The sequence below is a fragment of the Anomaloglossus baeobatrachus genome, chromosome 11 (assembly GCF_048569485.1).
Source record: "Anomaloglossus baeobatrachus isolate aAnoBae1 chromosome 11, aAnoBae1.hap1, whole genome shotgun sequence".
NCBI classification, from domain to species: domain Eukaryota; kingdom Metazoa; phylum Chordata; class Amphibia; order Anura; family Aromobatidae; genus Anomaloglossus; species Anomaloglossus baeobatrachus.
Window position 1 is genome coordinate 49,073,051 of NC_134363.1, and position 14,344 is coordinate 49,087,394.

At 44.5% G+C, this 14,344-nt stretch overlaps 1 protein-coding gene across 1 annotated transcript in view; it reads right to left on the reverse strand.

Annotated features, from left to right (window-relative positions):
- Positions 1-2,680: 2,680 nt before the first annotated feature.
- The window catches only part of LOC142257266 (uncharacterized), a 56,584-nt gene continuing 44,920 nt past the window's right edge, over positions 2,681-14,344 (reverse strand). Inside the window, exons 5-6 of the mRNA XM_075329432.1 lie at positions 8,087-8,123; positions 2,681-3,293 (exon numbers count right to left, since the gene is read on the reverse strand). Coding sequence (XP_075185547.1) covers positions 3,269-3,293; positions 8,087-8,123 — 62 coding nt within the window. The 3' untranslated portion in view covers positions 2,681-3,268. The remainder of the gene's footprint in view (positions 3,294-8,086; positions 8,124-14,344) is intronic.

A 14,344-nucleotide genomic window follows, 5' to 3' on the forward strand; every position in this document is an offset into this window, starting at 1 on the left:
TGTGCAATTGCCGACCAGTGATGTCCTAGAGGTGCTCGATGGGAGACAAGTCTGGAGATGCTGCAGCCATGGGAGACAAGTCTGGAGACGATGCAGCCATGGGAGACAAGTCTGGAGACGCTGCAGCCATGGGAGACAAGTCTGGAGACGCTGCAGCCATGGAAGACAAATCTGGAGACACTGCAGCCATGGGAGACAAGTCTGGAGACGATGCTGCCATGGGAGACAAGTTTGGAGACGCTGCAGCCATGGGGGACAAATCTGGAGACACTGCAGCCATGGGAGACAAGTCTGGAGACACTGCAGCCATGGGAGACAAGTCTGGAGACACTGCAGCCATGGAAGACAAGTCTGGAGATGCTGCAGCCATGGGCGACAAGTCTGGAGACGCTGCAGCCATAGTAGCATATTTAGGTCATGCAGGCTGCACAAGCAACATGCCGCCTGGTGTTGTGCTGAAAATTGTCTCCTCTTCCTGCACGTGGCGCTCATACTTGATACTGAATAACCCGAGATGTTTTGAAAATATTGTTCCCATTTTTTCCATCATTTGCAGATCATTAATATGTCTATTTATCCTGTGATTTTCATCATGTAACTGTTCATTGTACCTTTCTTAATCTTTTCTCCCTCTTCTCTCTTGATTTTTGTCGGTCTGGAGTCTTCAACTCCAAATGTCATTCCCCGTGAACCGCCTTTGCCTAAAAAGCTATGACTTCATACTGTAGTTTTGAGTGCACGTGTTGGGAGAACTATGGGGATAGGGGGGAAACCAGGGCTCCTAAGCAGATCCACAGGCTAGGGGGTTCTGTGCTATCACTAATCTCAAGGATACCCCTAAAGGTAGGGATGCCAGTGTCTCCTTCCTGGCCCGGCTCTTGACCAGCCCTGATATACTTCCCCGTCCCTTGCCCCATAGGGAGGGACAGAACAGTAGTGTGTTGAAATCACAGCTAAAGACAGACAAGGGAAAATCAAAACTCTGTCACACAGCACACACACACACAAAAAGGTAAAGACACTAAGAGATTCAGAAGGAAAACAAGAGCAGGATGGAAGTACAAAACAACAAGGGTAAACTCCACAACTGTACCAAGTAAAAAGCCCCACTAAGCTCAACTTTCATCAGAGTCTGGGACACCACATCTCAAACCTCTGTCACACAGATGCACACAGAGGTATAAGACAATTAGTAATAAGGAGGAAAACAAGAGCAGGGTGGAAACAACAAGATGGCGGGTAAACTCCACAATAACACCAAGCACGTCGTCATCTGATGTGTTGTTCTGTCTTTCCCCTCCCAGCTGCCACAGCATGTAACCTCCACCTGTGAATAAAAAATTTTTCTGCACAGCAAGAACCAGTGAGTGCCTTTGTGTCATCTATACCTTATTTTTAGAGATGGGGAAAGAGACAGATGAGTAAAGAGACAGACATTGAAAGAGACAGACAGGGAAAGAGACCGACGGGGAAAGAGACAGACAGAGAAAGAGACAGACGGGGAAAGAGACAGACAGACACAGAGATGGAGAGAGACAGACACAGAGATAGAGACAGACAGAGACTGATACAGAGACAGAGAGATAGACACAGACAGCGAGATACATACAGAAAGACAGAGCAATAGAGACAGACAGACATGGATAGAGACAGACACACAGACAGACAACACAGAAAGAGACAGACAGACACACAGAGACAGACACACAGAGACAGACAGAGAAATACAGACAGGGAGATAGACGGGGAGACAGACGGGGAGAGAGACTGGGAGAGACAAACAGAGACAGTAAGAGACTGGGAGAGACAGACAGAGACTGGGAGAGACAAACAGAGACAGACAGAGCTGGGGGAGAGACAAACAGAGACAGAGACTGGGAGAGACAAACAAACAGAGACAGACAGAGACTGGGAGAGACAAACATAGACAGACAGAGACTGGGAGAGACAGACAGAGACTGGAAGAGACAGACAGAGACTGGGAGAGACACACAGAGACTGGGAGAGACAAACAGAGACAGACAGAGCTGGGGGAGAGACAAACAGAGACAGAGACTGGGAGAGACAAACAAACAGAGACAGACAGAGACTGGGAGAGACAAACAGAGACAGACAGAGACTGGGAGAGACAAACAGAGACATACAGAGAATGGGAGAGAGACAGAGAGACAGTTACTATCCCGGGAAATACCCGGGTACTACAGCTAGGTAGTAATAAGGAGGAAAACAAGAGCAGGGTGGAAACAACAAGATGGCGGGTAAACTCCACAACAACACCAAGCACAAAGCAATTCTTTCTCCAGCAAGTCTGGAACACCACAACTCACAGACCAACACAGCATAAGCTATAGTTGGCATGGGTGGAAGATTTCCTCCAGCATAAATAGGAAGGGAGCAGATGTGATTGGCTTCCTTACAACATGTGATCAAAAAGCCTAATGAGTAGGGTAGCAGAGGTTAAGTCTTGCTACCCTGTCTATGAGCAGACAGCAGATCGACACCCGGGACTGCCTGTGTTGATCAGAGATATCAGAGAAACCATTGAGCGAAGTGTCAGAATCTGCAATGTGAACAGAGCCTGACGCCGCCATGACAGTCGGCGTGTTTTGTGCAAAACTCCGTGTGACAGCACGTCATTACATAGGCTTGTGCCGTTTCTTGTAATAATGAGAAATGCTCCTTAAGAGACCTGAAATACATTTATTGTTGGATTTGAGACTTGTAACACTTCACATAAAATAAATAAATATATGTTCCTTAATCTGTCATTCTTCCAAAAAGGAAAAGGAGGGATAATGTGTGACCCACGGCAGGTAACATATTTGTTCTACTACTCGAATTTTGACGTGAATTATCCTTATTTTGACCCATCTCCTTGAAAGAGACCTGGAAGAGTCAGCATCAATAAATAGTCTGCGTTATGACGGCCTTCTATGAAAGATTTCTTCTTGGACAAGGCATCTTCTATGACTTCCTCAGAAGGAATTATGTTGAAGGCTGTGTCTCAGAATGGTGTTCAGGAGGTAGAAATCATTACAGGGGCAATGGAATAGGGTGCTGGCGGGTGGCTCACTGGCCATCGTCCTGGCATTCAGAAGAGTCCCACAAAGACTCCTAGGCATGACCATCCCGAATGCCGGTGATTGCCACCAACTACATCATCTTTTAACCGTGGTTTCAAATGTCCTTGTGATATAGAAATGTTACCCAATGTAGAGAGAAGTCCAATGCTCAGCTTTCTATTCCATGGTGTGTTGAAGCTTTTATTCTATTCGAATATGTTGGCGACAGTCCTGCGGGAATAGAGACACCATAATAAGACAATGAAAAGAACCACAACCATGTATAATGTCTTAAGACACCGCGTCATACCTGACTACGCCAGTTGCCAAGTTGCTATACCTTCTTAGGACCCCCTGCACGCACACTGATGAAGGTCTTTGACCGAAACGTCTGTGCTTGTGCTGGTCCTACAGGTTCTTCTCAATAAAAGACCACTATTCACATTTATCTTGAGTGCCAAGTTTCTACATCTACTTCAGACCCCCATGAACATGGGGTAGCAAGACCATATGATATGTTTGGGGGCCTCCTGACTCTCTCCCAATGGATGATGCCGGAAAATAGAAGGATCGATCACTTCGGATTTCTTACAGCCGATTGTTTTTTTCTCCAGGTATTAAGTCACTACCAAGGAGTGTGGTAGCAACCAGAATTGGGTTGGCTACCGGAGGAACCGCCAGTAACACCAGTCCTGGCTGTGGTTACCTGGGTTGAACTCTGGAACTCTCACCTGAGTTCCAGAGTGCAGCCTGGACTGAACTCAGGGTTTGCAGGACTGAACCGCGAGCGTCGACTGATTCCCCGTCATTTGCGGTTCAGTTCATGACAGCTGGGGACAGGCTGGACTGAACTCCGAAGCACTCACCTGAGCTCCGGAATTCAGCCTGGCCTGTTCGCAGCTGTGACATGAACTCAACCACAATCACCGTGGAATCATTCGGCGCTCGCGGTTCAGTCCCGCAAACCTGAGTTCAGTCCAAGCTGCACTCTAGAGCTCAGGTGACAGCTCCGGAGTTCAACCCAGTTAACCGCAGCCAGGCCTGGTATTACTGGCGGTTCCTCCAGTAGCCAGTCCGACACTGGTAGCAACTATCTCCTAAAAAACTTAGGAGCCAACCGCTCTTGTGTATACAGTAGAGAGGTAACCAAACTATCACTCCTTGGCCCAAAAAACGTAATTCAAGTGGTCTTATTGTTTTTTTCCCATTATGCTGTTTACTGATCAGATTAATTTATTTTATATTTTCATAGATCAGACTTTTAGCGATACTAAATATGTGATTTTTTTTATTATTTTTAATTGTTTTATTTTTAATAAGGCAAAAGGTGGGTGATTTCAACTTGTGTTTTTTTATTTTTTTCATATTTTTAAAAACATTTTTTAACATTTTATTGTATTTAATAGTCCTCTTAGGGAACTCAAATCTGCTATTGTGTGATTGTTTGTACTATATATAGCAGAGCATCAGCACTGCTATGTATAGCAGAAATCAGAATCTTCTATGAACTCCAGTCACTGGCCGGCATTCACAGGAAAATCATAATGACAGGTACAGGGGTCATTAGCAGATACCCGGCTGTCATGGTAATCCATTGGTGCCCTGATGGTCAGGAAGATTAACGCGCTCCCCTGCCGATGCGTGTTAAATTCCACTGTCAGAAATTGACAGCGATATGTATCTTGATCCCCCACGTCTGTTAATTTAACAATCCTTTTAATAAAATATTTCCAAAAATGTGAGGTGTGTCCTTACTTTTGTTATATATTGTATGTAAAGATCACTCCAGGCAAAGATTCTTGTGTTATATGGATTGATCAGAACCTCAGGGGTGGAGCAAGACCTCAGGGGTGGAGCAGAACCTCAGGGGTGGAGCAGGAGCTCAGGGGTGGAGCAGGAGCTCAGGGGTGGAGCAAGACCTCAGGGGTGGAGCAGAACCTCAGGGGTGGAGCAGGAGCTCAGGGATGGAGCTTCATACATAGGGATTCTCACTGGTGTTTCAACCCTCAGGCCCTAAAGTATAATATTAACCAGTTTAAGCAGGATTGGCTGTAAGAAATCCGTGTCATCAAGTGTGGGAAATAACACAGGCTCAGTGTTTGTGGCCTCATCAAAGGCACAGACACGATTTTTGTTGTACAAGTGTTATAGACATGATTATGAACTGTTATGAGTATTAAGAATTATCTGAAGATATCCAAAAAACAGGATTTAAGATAGTGTTTGAACTGTATACGACACCTATATCTGCATCTAGCGGACATCATAAGACTCACCAGACAGTCTGGGACTTTCATGTGACAAGTGAATCATGCTGACTTAGCTTAATATAAATGAGGAAACATGTATACAGTATACATATATCACAGAATAAGCTTATTTACGGTTTACCCCATAGGAGCCATGTTACGTATTCTTGGCTCCTAGCCAACTGATTCCTTTAAATGTATCTCAACTTCCGCAATAAAGTCAGTCATATTTTCTATACAGATCCGTGTACATTTCTCTGGTCTGTATGGAAGAATAGTATGCATGCTACTAACAAATGACTCATATGATTTGGATGCAGACGGGCTTAAGGTAGATGTATAACTAGATGGCATCACTGTAAATTCATGGCCCCCTTAACACAAGTACGTCAAAGGTCATTAAGGAGTTAAAGGTAATCTGACCGTGGATACATCTATAGGCAGCATGTTTCAGGCCCTGGTGGTATGAATTTAGCAATGTTTCGTTGGCTCTGAAATACTGTGGCATTTCAGAGAAAAAAAAACGTACTTTACAAGCCGCACGGCTGACTAGTCGAAAAGGACATTCTCCAGCAGGTTGTCCCTGCCCACTGCCAATGACTGACAGGTCATTCCAGTAGAGTGGGCAGGGAGAAACCACCGGGGACTCGCCTGTACAACTAGTTATCCATGTGACTTGGCTCTTGGAGGATTTTAATGCATTTTTTGTAGGTTATTGTAGGTGGATAATCATAAACTTAGGGATCATTCATGTCAGGGAGTGCTAACATCCACGTAGTCTGCTTATAAAGGAAAATTCCTGCTTAAACTGGCTAATATTATAATTTAGGGCCTGAGGGTTGAAACATCAAAGAGAATCCCTCTGCGTGAAGCTCCACCCCTGAGGTCCTGCTCCACCCCTGAGGTTCTTCTCCGCCCCTGAGGTCCTGCTCCACCCCTGAGGTTCTGCTCCACCCCTGAGGTCCTGCTCCACCCCTGAGGTTCTGCTCCACCCCTGAGGTTCTGATCAATCCCTATAACACAAGAATCTTTGCCTGGAGTGATCTTTACATACAATTGATAACAAAAGTAAGCACATACCTCACATTTTTGTAAATATTTTATCATATTTTTTCATGGGACAACACATTTTGATACAATGTACAGTAGTCAGTGTGCAGCTTGTATAACAGGGTAAATTTGGTGCCTTCTAAATAACTCAACACACAGTCATTAATATCTAAACTGTTGGCAACAAAAGTGAGAACACCCCTAAGTGAAAATGGCCAAATTGTGCCCAATTAGCTATTTTCCGTCCCCGGTGTCATGTGACTCATTAGTGTTACAAGGTCTCAGGTGTGAATGGGGAACAGGTGTGTTACATGTGGTGTTATCCCTCACACACTCTCTTATACTGATCAATGGATGTTAAACATGGCTCCTCATGGTAAAAAATTCTTTGAGGATCTGAAAAAAAGAATTGTTGCTCTACATAAAGATGGCCGAGGCTATAAGAAGATTGTCACCACCCTGATACTGAGCGGCAGCATGGTGGCCAAGACCATAAAGTGGTTTAACAAGACAGGTTCCAATCAGAACAGCCTTGCCATGGCTGAACACAGAAGCTGAGTGCACGAACTCAGCATCATGTCCAAAGGTCGTCTTTCCAGAACAGACATATGAGTGCTGCCAGCATTGCTGCAGAGGTTACAAGGGTGGGGGAGTCTGCCTGTCAGTGCTCAGACCATACACTGCAGAGGTTACAGGGGTGGGGGGTCCACCTGTCAGTGCTCAGACTATATGCTACATACTGCATCACATTGCTCTGCATGGGTTTCATCCCGGAAGGAAACCTTTTCTGAAAATGATGCACAAGAAAGCCCACAAACAATTTTCTGAAGACAAGCAGACTAAGGACATGGATTACTGGACCCATGCCCTGTTGTCTCATGAGACCAAGATAAACTTATTAATGTCAGATAGTGTCAAGTGTGTGTGGCAGCAACCAGGAGAGGAGAATAAAGACAAGTGCCTTCAGTCAGGCATGGTGGTAGGTGGGTCATGGTTTGGGTAGTGCTGCCAGCTGTGGGAAGCTACAGGTAATTGAGGGAACCATGAATACTGACATGTACTGTGACATCCTGAAGCAGAGCATGATCCAATAATGACCCCAAACCCCTCCAATACGACCACTGCCTTGCTAAAGACACTGAGGGTAAAGGCGCTGGACTGGCCAAGCGTCCCCAGACCTAAACCCTATGGAGCATCTGTGGTGCCTCCTGAAACGGAAGGTGGAGAAGCGCAAGGTCTCTAACATCCACCAGCTCCGTGATGTCGTCAAGGAGGATGGAAGAGGATCCAGCTGCTCCTGTGAAGCTCCAGTGACCTCCATGCCCAAGAAAGTTAAGGCCGTGCTTAAAAATGATGGTGGCCACACAAAATATTCACACTTTGGGCACAATTTGGCCATTTTCACTTAGAGGTGTACTCACTTTTATTGCCAGCGGTTTTGACAATAATGGCTGTGATGAGATATTTAGAGGGCACCAAATTTAACCTGTTATACAAGCTGCACACTGACACTGTAGATTGGCTCAAAGTGTCAGATCTTCAGCGTTGTCCCATGAAAAAAATATAATAATATATTTACAAAAATGTGAGGGGTGTACTCACTTTTGTTATCTACTGTATGTGATATGTATATAACTATACCAGCACTAAACAGAGACTTGTTAGACGGTGCAAGTATTAAGATATAAGGGCATGCTAAATCAACATGAAGTAAAAGACACTTACTGATACAGAGCTCCTGAAAGTTCGTCTATGTAGCTCCCTGAAAAAGATTACAATCATTGGTTACACATGATATTAGTAAATTGCTTATTGTTTACATTACATACTAATGATTTCGCAAAATACACTTGCACACGGTGTCACATTGGGTGCGAGAGGTCACATGGCGAGCGGCACAATACAAAGGGAAAACTATGGAAGATGTATAACAGAAGGCTCTGGTGATAGGGAGAGAGAACACTCACCTGAGTCTGATCCCTGCATTCCCTAACGTTCCTAGACAGGTCCTTCCCTCTTTGTGCCGTAACATGCCTAGGCCCTGACCTCACCCTGACTAGTGTGTAGGCCAGGGAGACACTAGTCTTGTTACTGCAATCAAACAACACAAGGAAGATAAGACTGGTGGGGGAAAACACAAGTAAAAGCACTCCTTGGCTTCTTTAACAGGAAAGCTGAAACTGAGACAAATACCTCAGCTTCTCTAGAGAAAGGCTCCTTTAAAGTGGTCAGTATAGAAGACCTATCACCGGCATGGAGTAAAGCCAGGAGTGGATAAATATAGCAGAAGGGAGTGATAATAAGATGATGCAGCTGTGATTAAGGCTTTGAGTAATCTCAGCCAAAAAAAAAAAGGTCCTTAACCACTTCAGCATCAAATGAAAGTAAATGCACACCAATACTCTGCGGAGTCTGCAGAGGACCGGCGATCAATGAAGCATTGACACATGCGGAGGCGACACACACATGATGAACAGTTTCTGAAGGAACTCGGCAGTGAGATTGTTCAAAACGTCTTGGAGAAGTAACTACCAATCGTCTGAGTATGAGACTTGTGTGGATCCTTTTGTCTCTTCATGTGATCCCAGACAGACTGGATGATGTGAGATCAGGGCTCTGTGGGGGCCGTATTATCACTTCTAGGGCTCTGTGATGCCGGATCATCACTCCCAGGGCTCTGTGGGGCTGGATTATCACTTCCAGGGCTCTGTGGGTGCCAGATCATCCCTTCCAGGGTTATGTGGTGGCCGGATCATCACTTACAGGCTCTGTGGGGGCTGATTCGTCACTTTCAGGGCCCTGTGGGGGCCGGATCATCACTTCCAGAGCTCTGTGGGGGCCAGATCATCACTTCTAGGGCTCTGTGGGGGCTGATTCATCACTTTCAGGGCTCTGTGGGGCCGGATCATCACTTCCAGAGCTCTGTGGGGGCCAGATCATCACTTTTAGGGCTCTGTGGGGGCCAGATCATCACTTCCAGGGCTCTGTTGGGCTGGATCATCACTTCCAGGGCTCTGTAAGGGCCAGATCATCCCTTCCAGGGATCTGTAAGGCCAGATCATCACTTTCAGGGCTTTCTGGGACTAGATCATCCCTTCCAGGGCTCTGTGTGGGCTGGATCATCACTTCCAGGCTCTGTGGGGGCTGATTCGTCACTTTCAGGGCTCTGTGGGGGCTGATTCATCACTTTCAGGGCTCTGTGGGGGCTGATTCATCACTTTCAGGGCTCTGTGGGGGCCGGATCATCACTTTCAGGGCTCTGTGGGGGCCGGATCATCACTTCCAGAGCTCTGTGGAAGCCGGATAATCTCTTCCAGGACTCCTTGTTCTTCTTTACTTCTTTAGTTCTTAATAACATTGCCTGTATATTTGGGGTCGTTATCCTACTGCAGAATAAGTTTGGAACCAATAAGACACCTCCCTGGTGGCATTAGATGAAGAATAAGTATCTGCCTGTAATTCTCAGCATTAATGACCCCATTTATCCTGACCAAATCCCGAACTCCATTTTCTAAAATGGAGCCGCGAAGGACCCTACCCCATGCCTCACTGTTGTCTTCAGTCCTTGGGCAACAATCTGTTTTCTCTTTTAGCTAAATATTTCTCATTATGGCACATCAGTCCAGAGCACCTCCTGCCAGTTAACCTTGTTTGCATATGAATGGTTTTTGGACATGAAGACCTCTCCTGGCTAGACTTCTTCAAACAGTAAATGAGTGGTCCCACTGGTTGCTTCAAATTCTGAACTGATGCGACTGCTGGATATGAAGTAAGCATAGTGTCGTGTATCTGCTGCACTGCTCCTCTGGTTGACAACTTTATCTATAACCCTCAATGCTGACCATTTCTTGTTTCTTCAAAAGTGCTTGAACATCACATCTTGAAACCCCAATCTTCTTTAAAATCTTTGACTAGGGAAAGACCTTACTGATGCAGTATAACTACCTTGTGCTTTGTTTCTGTGCCTAATCTCGTCATAATGTATGACCTATGAAAAGAAACTATCTTCTACAACCTCACCTTTGTACCATAGTTTGTCTGCCTTTCACACACTTTAAAGCCTCCTACACATCTGTTTCTGTTTCAGTTAATGATCGTGTTTCAATCTATATATGAAAATAATGATCATTATCAGCTGCTTGGTATAATTGGTTACTCGTACACCTAATTATATTCCTACAAAGTCTCTCACTTTATGAACGTGTACCGATAAGAAATGACGCTGTTTTGAAGTGTAGACACACCAAACATTAATTTGATTAATATTTCTCTTTTGTTCATTCACTTTGCATTTTGTAAATTAATAAAACACTCCTATTTTTTTTCTGCCCACATAGCCGTTAGCGCCACCTACAGGCACACTGTGCCCACGTGCCAATTCACGACTGGCCTGAGAGGTAAAAATGTATTTATTAGCTGACAACAGGGTTTTGTTCATGATGTGAATGTGAAGGAGACAATTGCCTTAATGGATTTCATTTTCATATTTTCACAAAATTTGACACTAGTAATTAAAGAATTCTGTTGAGCAGAGAAGTAATAATTTCTGCCAATTCGTAGACGACGTCTCCAGAGTATTCATTTTCATGTCAAGAATATGGATATTATATATATAGAGATGGAGGTGGAGGGGCTGCAATCATCCTGGGCTAATGCTTCTAGAGACTTCCACACCTTCCAGAAAATAAGGATCAAAAGACATTGCCGTACATTTAGTGTATGCACCAGAACAGTCTCCAATGTAGACACTATGGCCCCATTTAATCTTTCTTTTTTTTTTATGTCACTTTTCCTTTATTTGTCTCATGACGTTCGCTGATATTTTCTCAAAATGGCACATGCAGTCCATAAGTTTTACCTAAAATGAAAAATGTTCTTATTTTTGTCTTTAATCTATCCAACCTAAGACGTCGCATGTTCTGCTAAAATATGACACAGTTTCCTTGACATACACTCCATGGAAGAACGGGAGAACATTTGTGCTTTTGTACATTTGTACATTTGATGAATCAGCCAAAAAACATCTGTAAATCCATCTTGAATTTTACACGTTCTAATCAAAGCATTTCTGTATTCAAGGTGTCACTTCGTATTGAGTTGATGATGCCCTACAACTTTGTAATTCACTTTTTTTCTCTATCTCGTTCCGTTTTTGAGATAAAAATGCTAATTACTTTGTTTTCCACTAGGTGGCGCTATAAGTGGTTTCATTGCGTAGCGCATGGATACCTTACTATACCTAGACAACACTTCTATGACTATAGCTGCCGCCGTTCTCAAGTTAATGGTGGTGGACAGGATATGGGTGGACACACTGTAGATAGAGCACATATAAATATATATATATATCCATAAGGCCCCTTTCACACAGCTTCTGCACCGCGTGAGACGTCTCCTTCGAGGAGCTTTCCAGATGGACACCTTGGATGTATTTGTCTAACAGATGCCACTAAATATATTTTTAGTGGGTGCCTCTGTAGGGTCAGTTTCAGACAGGAGGGTTTTACAGACCACAATCTCCGGACCGGCGGTAGACCTAATGACGTAAACTCAACAGCCGTGTTCAGTTTAGGAAGACCGGAAAACCGAGGCCGCTCCGGAAATACACTCTGAAACCGCACCACAGTCTGGGGCTGTATTCCAGATTTGGAAGGCTTGATTTATATTGGCCAATATGGGAATTATGGATTCAGTTAATATATGTGCTCGGAGAGTTCCTGGCACATATAGTATTGCACCCCATTCATAATGATAATGACACATATACTATTGCACCCCAGCCATAGGGGTACATATACTATTACACCCCAGCCATAGTGGTACATATATATACTATTACACCCCAGCCATAGTAGTACATATACTATTGCACCCCAGCCATAGGGGTACATATACTATTACACCCCAGCCATAGTGGCACATATACTATTGCACTCCAGCCATAGTGGTACATATACTATTACACCTCAGCCATGGTGGCATATATACTATTGCACTCCAGCCATAGTGGTACATATACTATTGCACTCCAGCCATGGTGGCACATATACTATTGCACTCCAGCCATAGTGGTACATATACTATTGCACTCCAGCCATAGTGGTACATATACTATTACACCTCAGCCATGGTGGCACATATACTATTGCACTCCAGCCATAGTGGTACATATACCATTACACCTCAGCCATGGTGGCACATATACTATTGCACTCCAGCCATAGAGGCACATATACTATTACACCCCAGCCATAGTGGTACATATACTATTACACCTCAGCCATGGTGGCACATATACTATTACACCCCAGCCATAGTAGTACATATACTATTGCACCGCAGCCATAGTGGTACATATACTATTGCACCCCAGCCATAGTGGCACAGATACTATTGCACTCCAGCCATAGTGGCACATATACTATTGCACCCCAGCAATAGTGGCACATATACTATTGCACTCCAACCATAGTGGCACATGTACTATTACACCCCAGCCATAGTGGCACATATACTATTACACCCCAGCCATAGTGCTACATATACTATTACACTCCCGCCATAGTGGCACATATACTATTACACCCCAGCCATAGTGACACATATACTATTACACTCCCGCCATAGTGGCACATATACTATTACACCCCAGCCATAGTGGCACATATACTATTACACCCCAGCCATAGGGGTACATATACTATTACACCCCAGCCATAGTGCTACATATACTATTACACTCCCGCCATAGTGGCACATATACTATTGCACCCCAGCCATAGTGGCACATATACTATTACACTCCCGCCATAGTGGCACATATACTATTACACCCCAGCCATAGTGGCACATATACTATTACACCCCAGCCATAGTGGCACATATACTATTACACTCCCGCCATAGTGGCACATATACTATTACACCCCAGCCATAGTGGCACATATACTATTACACCCCAGCCATAGTGGCACATATACTATTACACTCCCGCCATAGTGGCACATATACTATTACACCCCAGCCATAGTGGCACATATACTATTACACCCCAGCCATAGTGGCACATATACTATTACACCCCAGCCATAGTGGCACATATACTATTACTCCCCAGCCATAGTGGCACATATACTATTACACCCCAGCCATAGTGGCACATATACTATTACACCCCAGCCATAGTGACACATATACTATTGCACCCCAGCCATAGTGGCACATATACTATTACACTCCCGCCATAGTGGCACATATACTATTACACCCCAGCCATAGTGACACATATACTATTACACTCCCGCCATAGTGGCACATATACTATTACACCCCAGCCATAGTGGCACATATACTATTACACCCCAGCCATAGGGGTACATATACTATTACACCCCAGCCATAGTGCTACATATACTATTACACTCCCGCCATAGTGGCACATATACTATTGCACCCCAGCCATAGTGGCACATATACTATTACACTCCCGCCATAGTGGCACATATACTATTACACCCCAGCCATAGTGGCACATATACTATTACACCCCAGCCATAGTGGCACATATACTATTACACTCCCGCCATAGTGGCACATATACTATTACACCCCAGCCATAGTGGCACATATACTATTACACCCCAGCCATAGTGGCACATATACTATTACACTCCCGCCATAGTGGCACATATACTATTACACCCCAGCCATAGTGGCACATATACTATTACACCCCAGCCATAGTGGCACATATACTATTACTCCCCAGCCATAGTGGCACATATACTATTACACCCCAGCCATAGTGGCACATATACTATTACACCCCAGCCATAGTGACACATATACTATTGCACCCCAGCCATAGTGGCACATATACTATTACACTCCCGCCATAGTGGCACATATACTATTACACCCCAGCCATAGTGGCACATATACTATTACACCCCAGCCATAGTGGCAAATATACTATTACTCCCC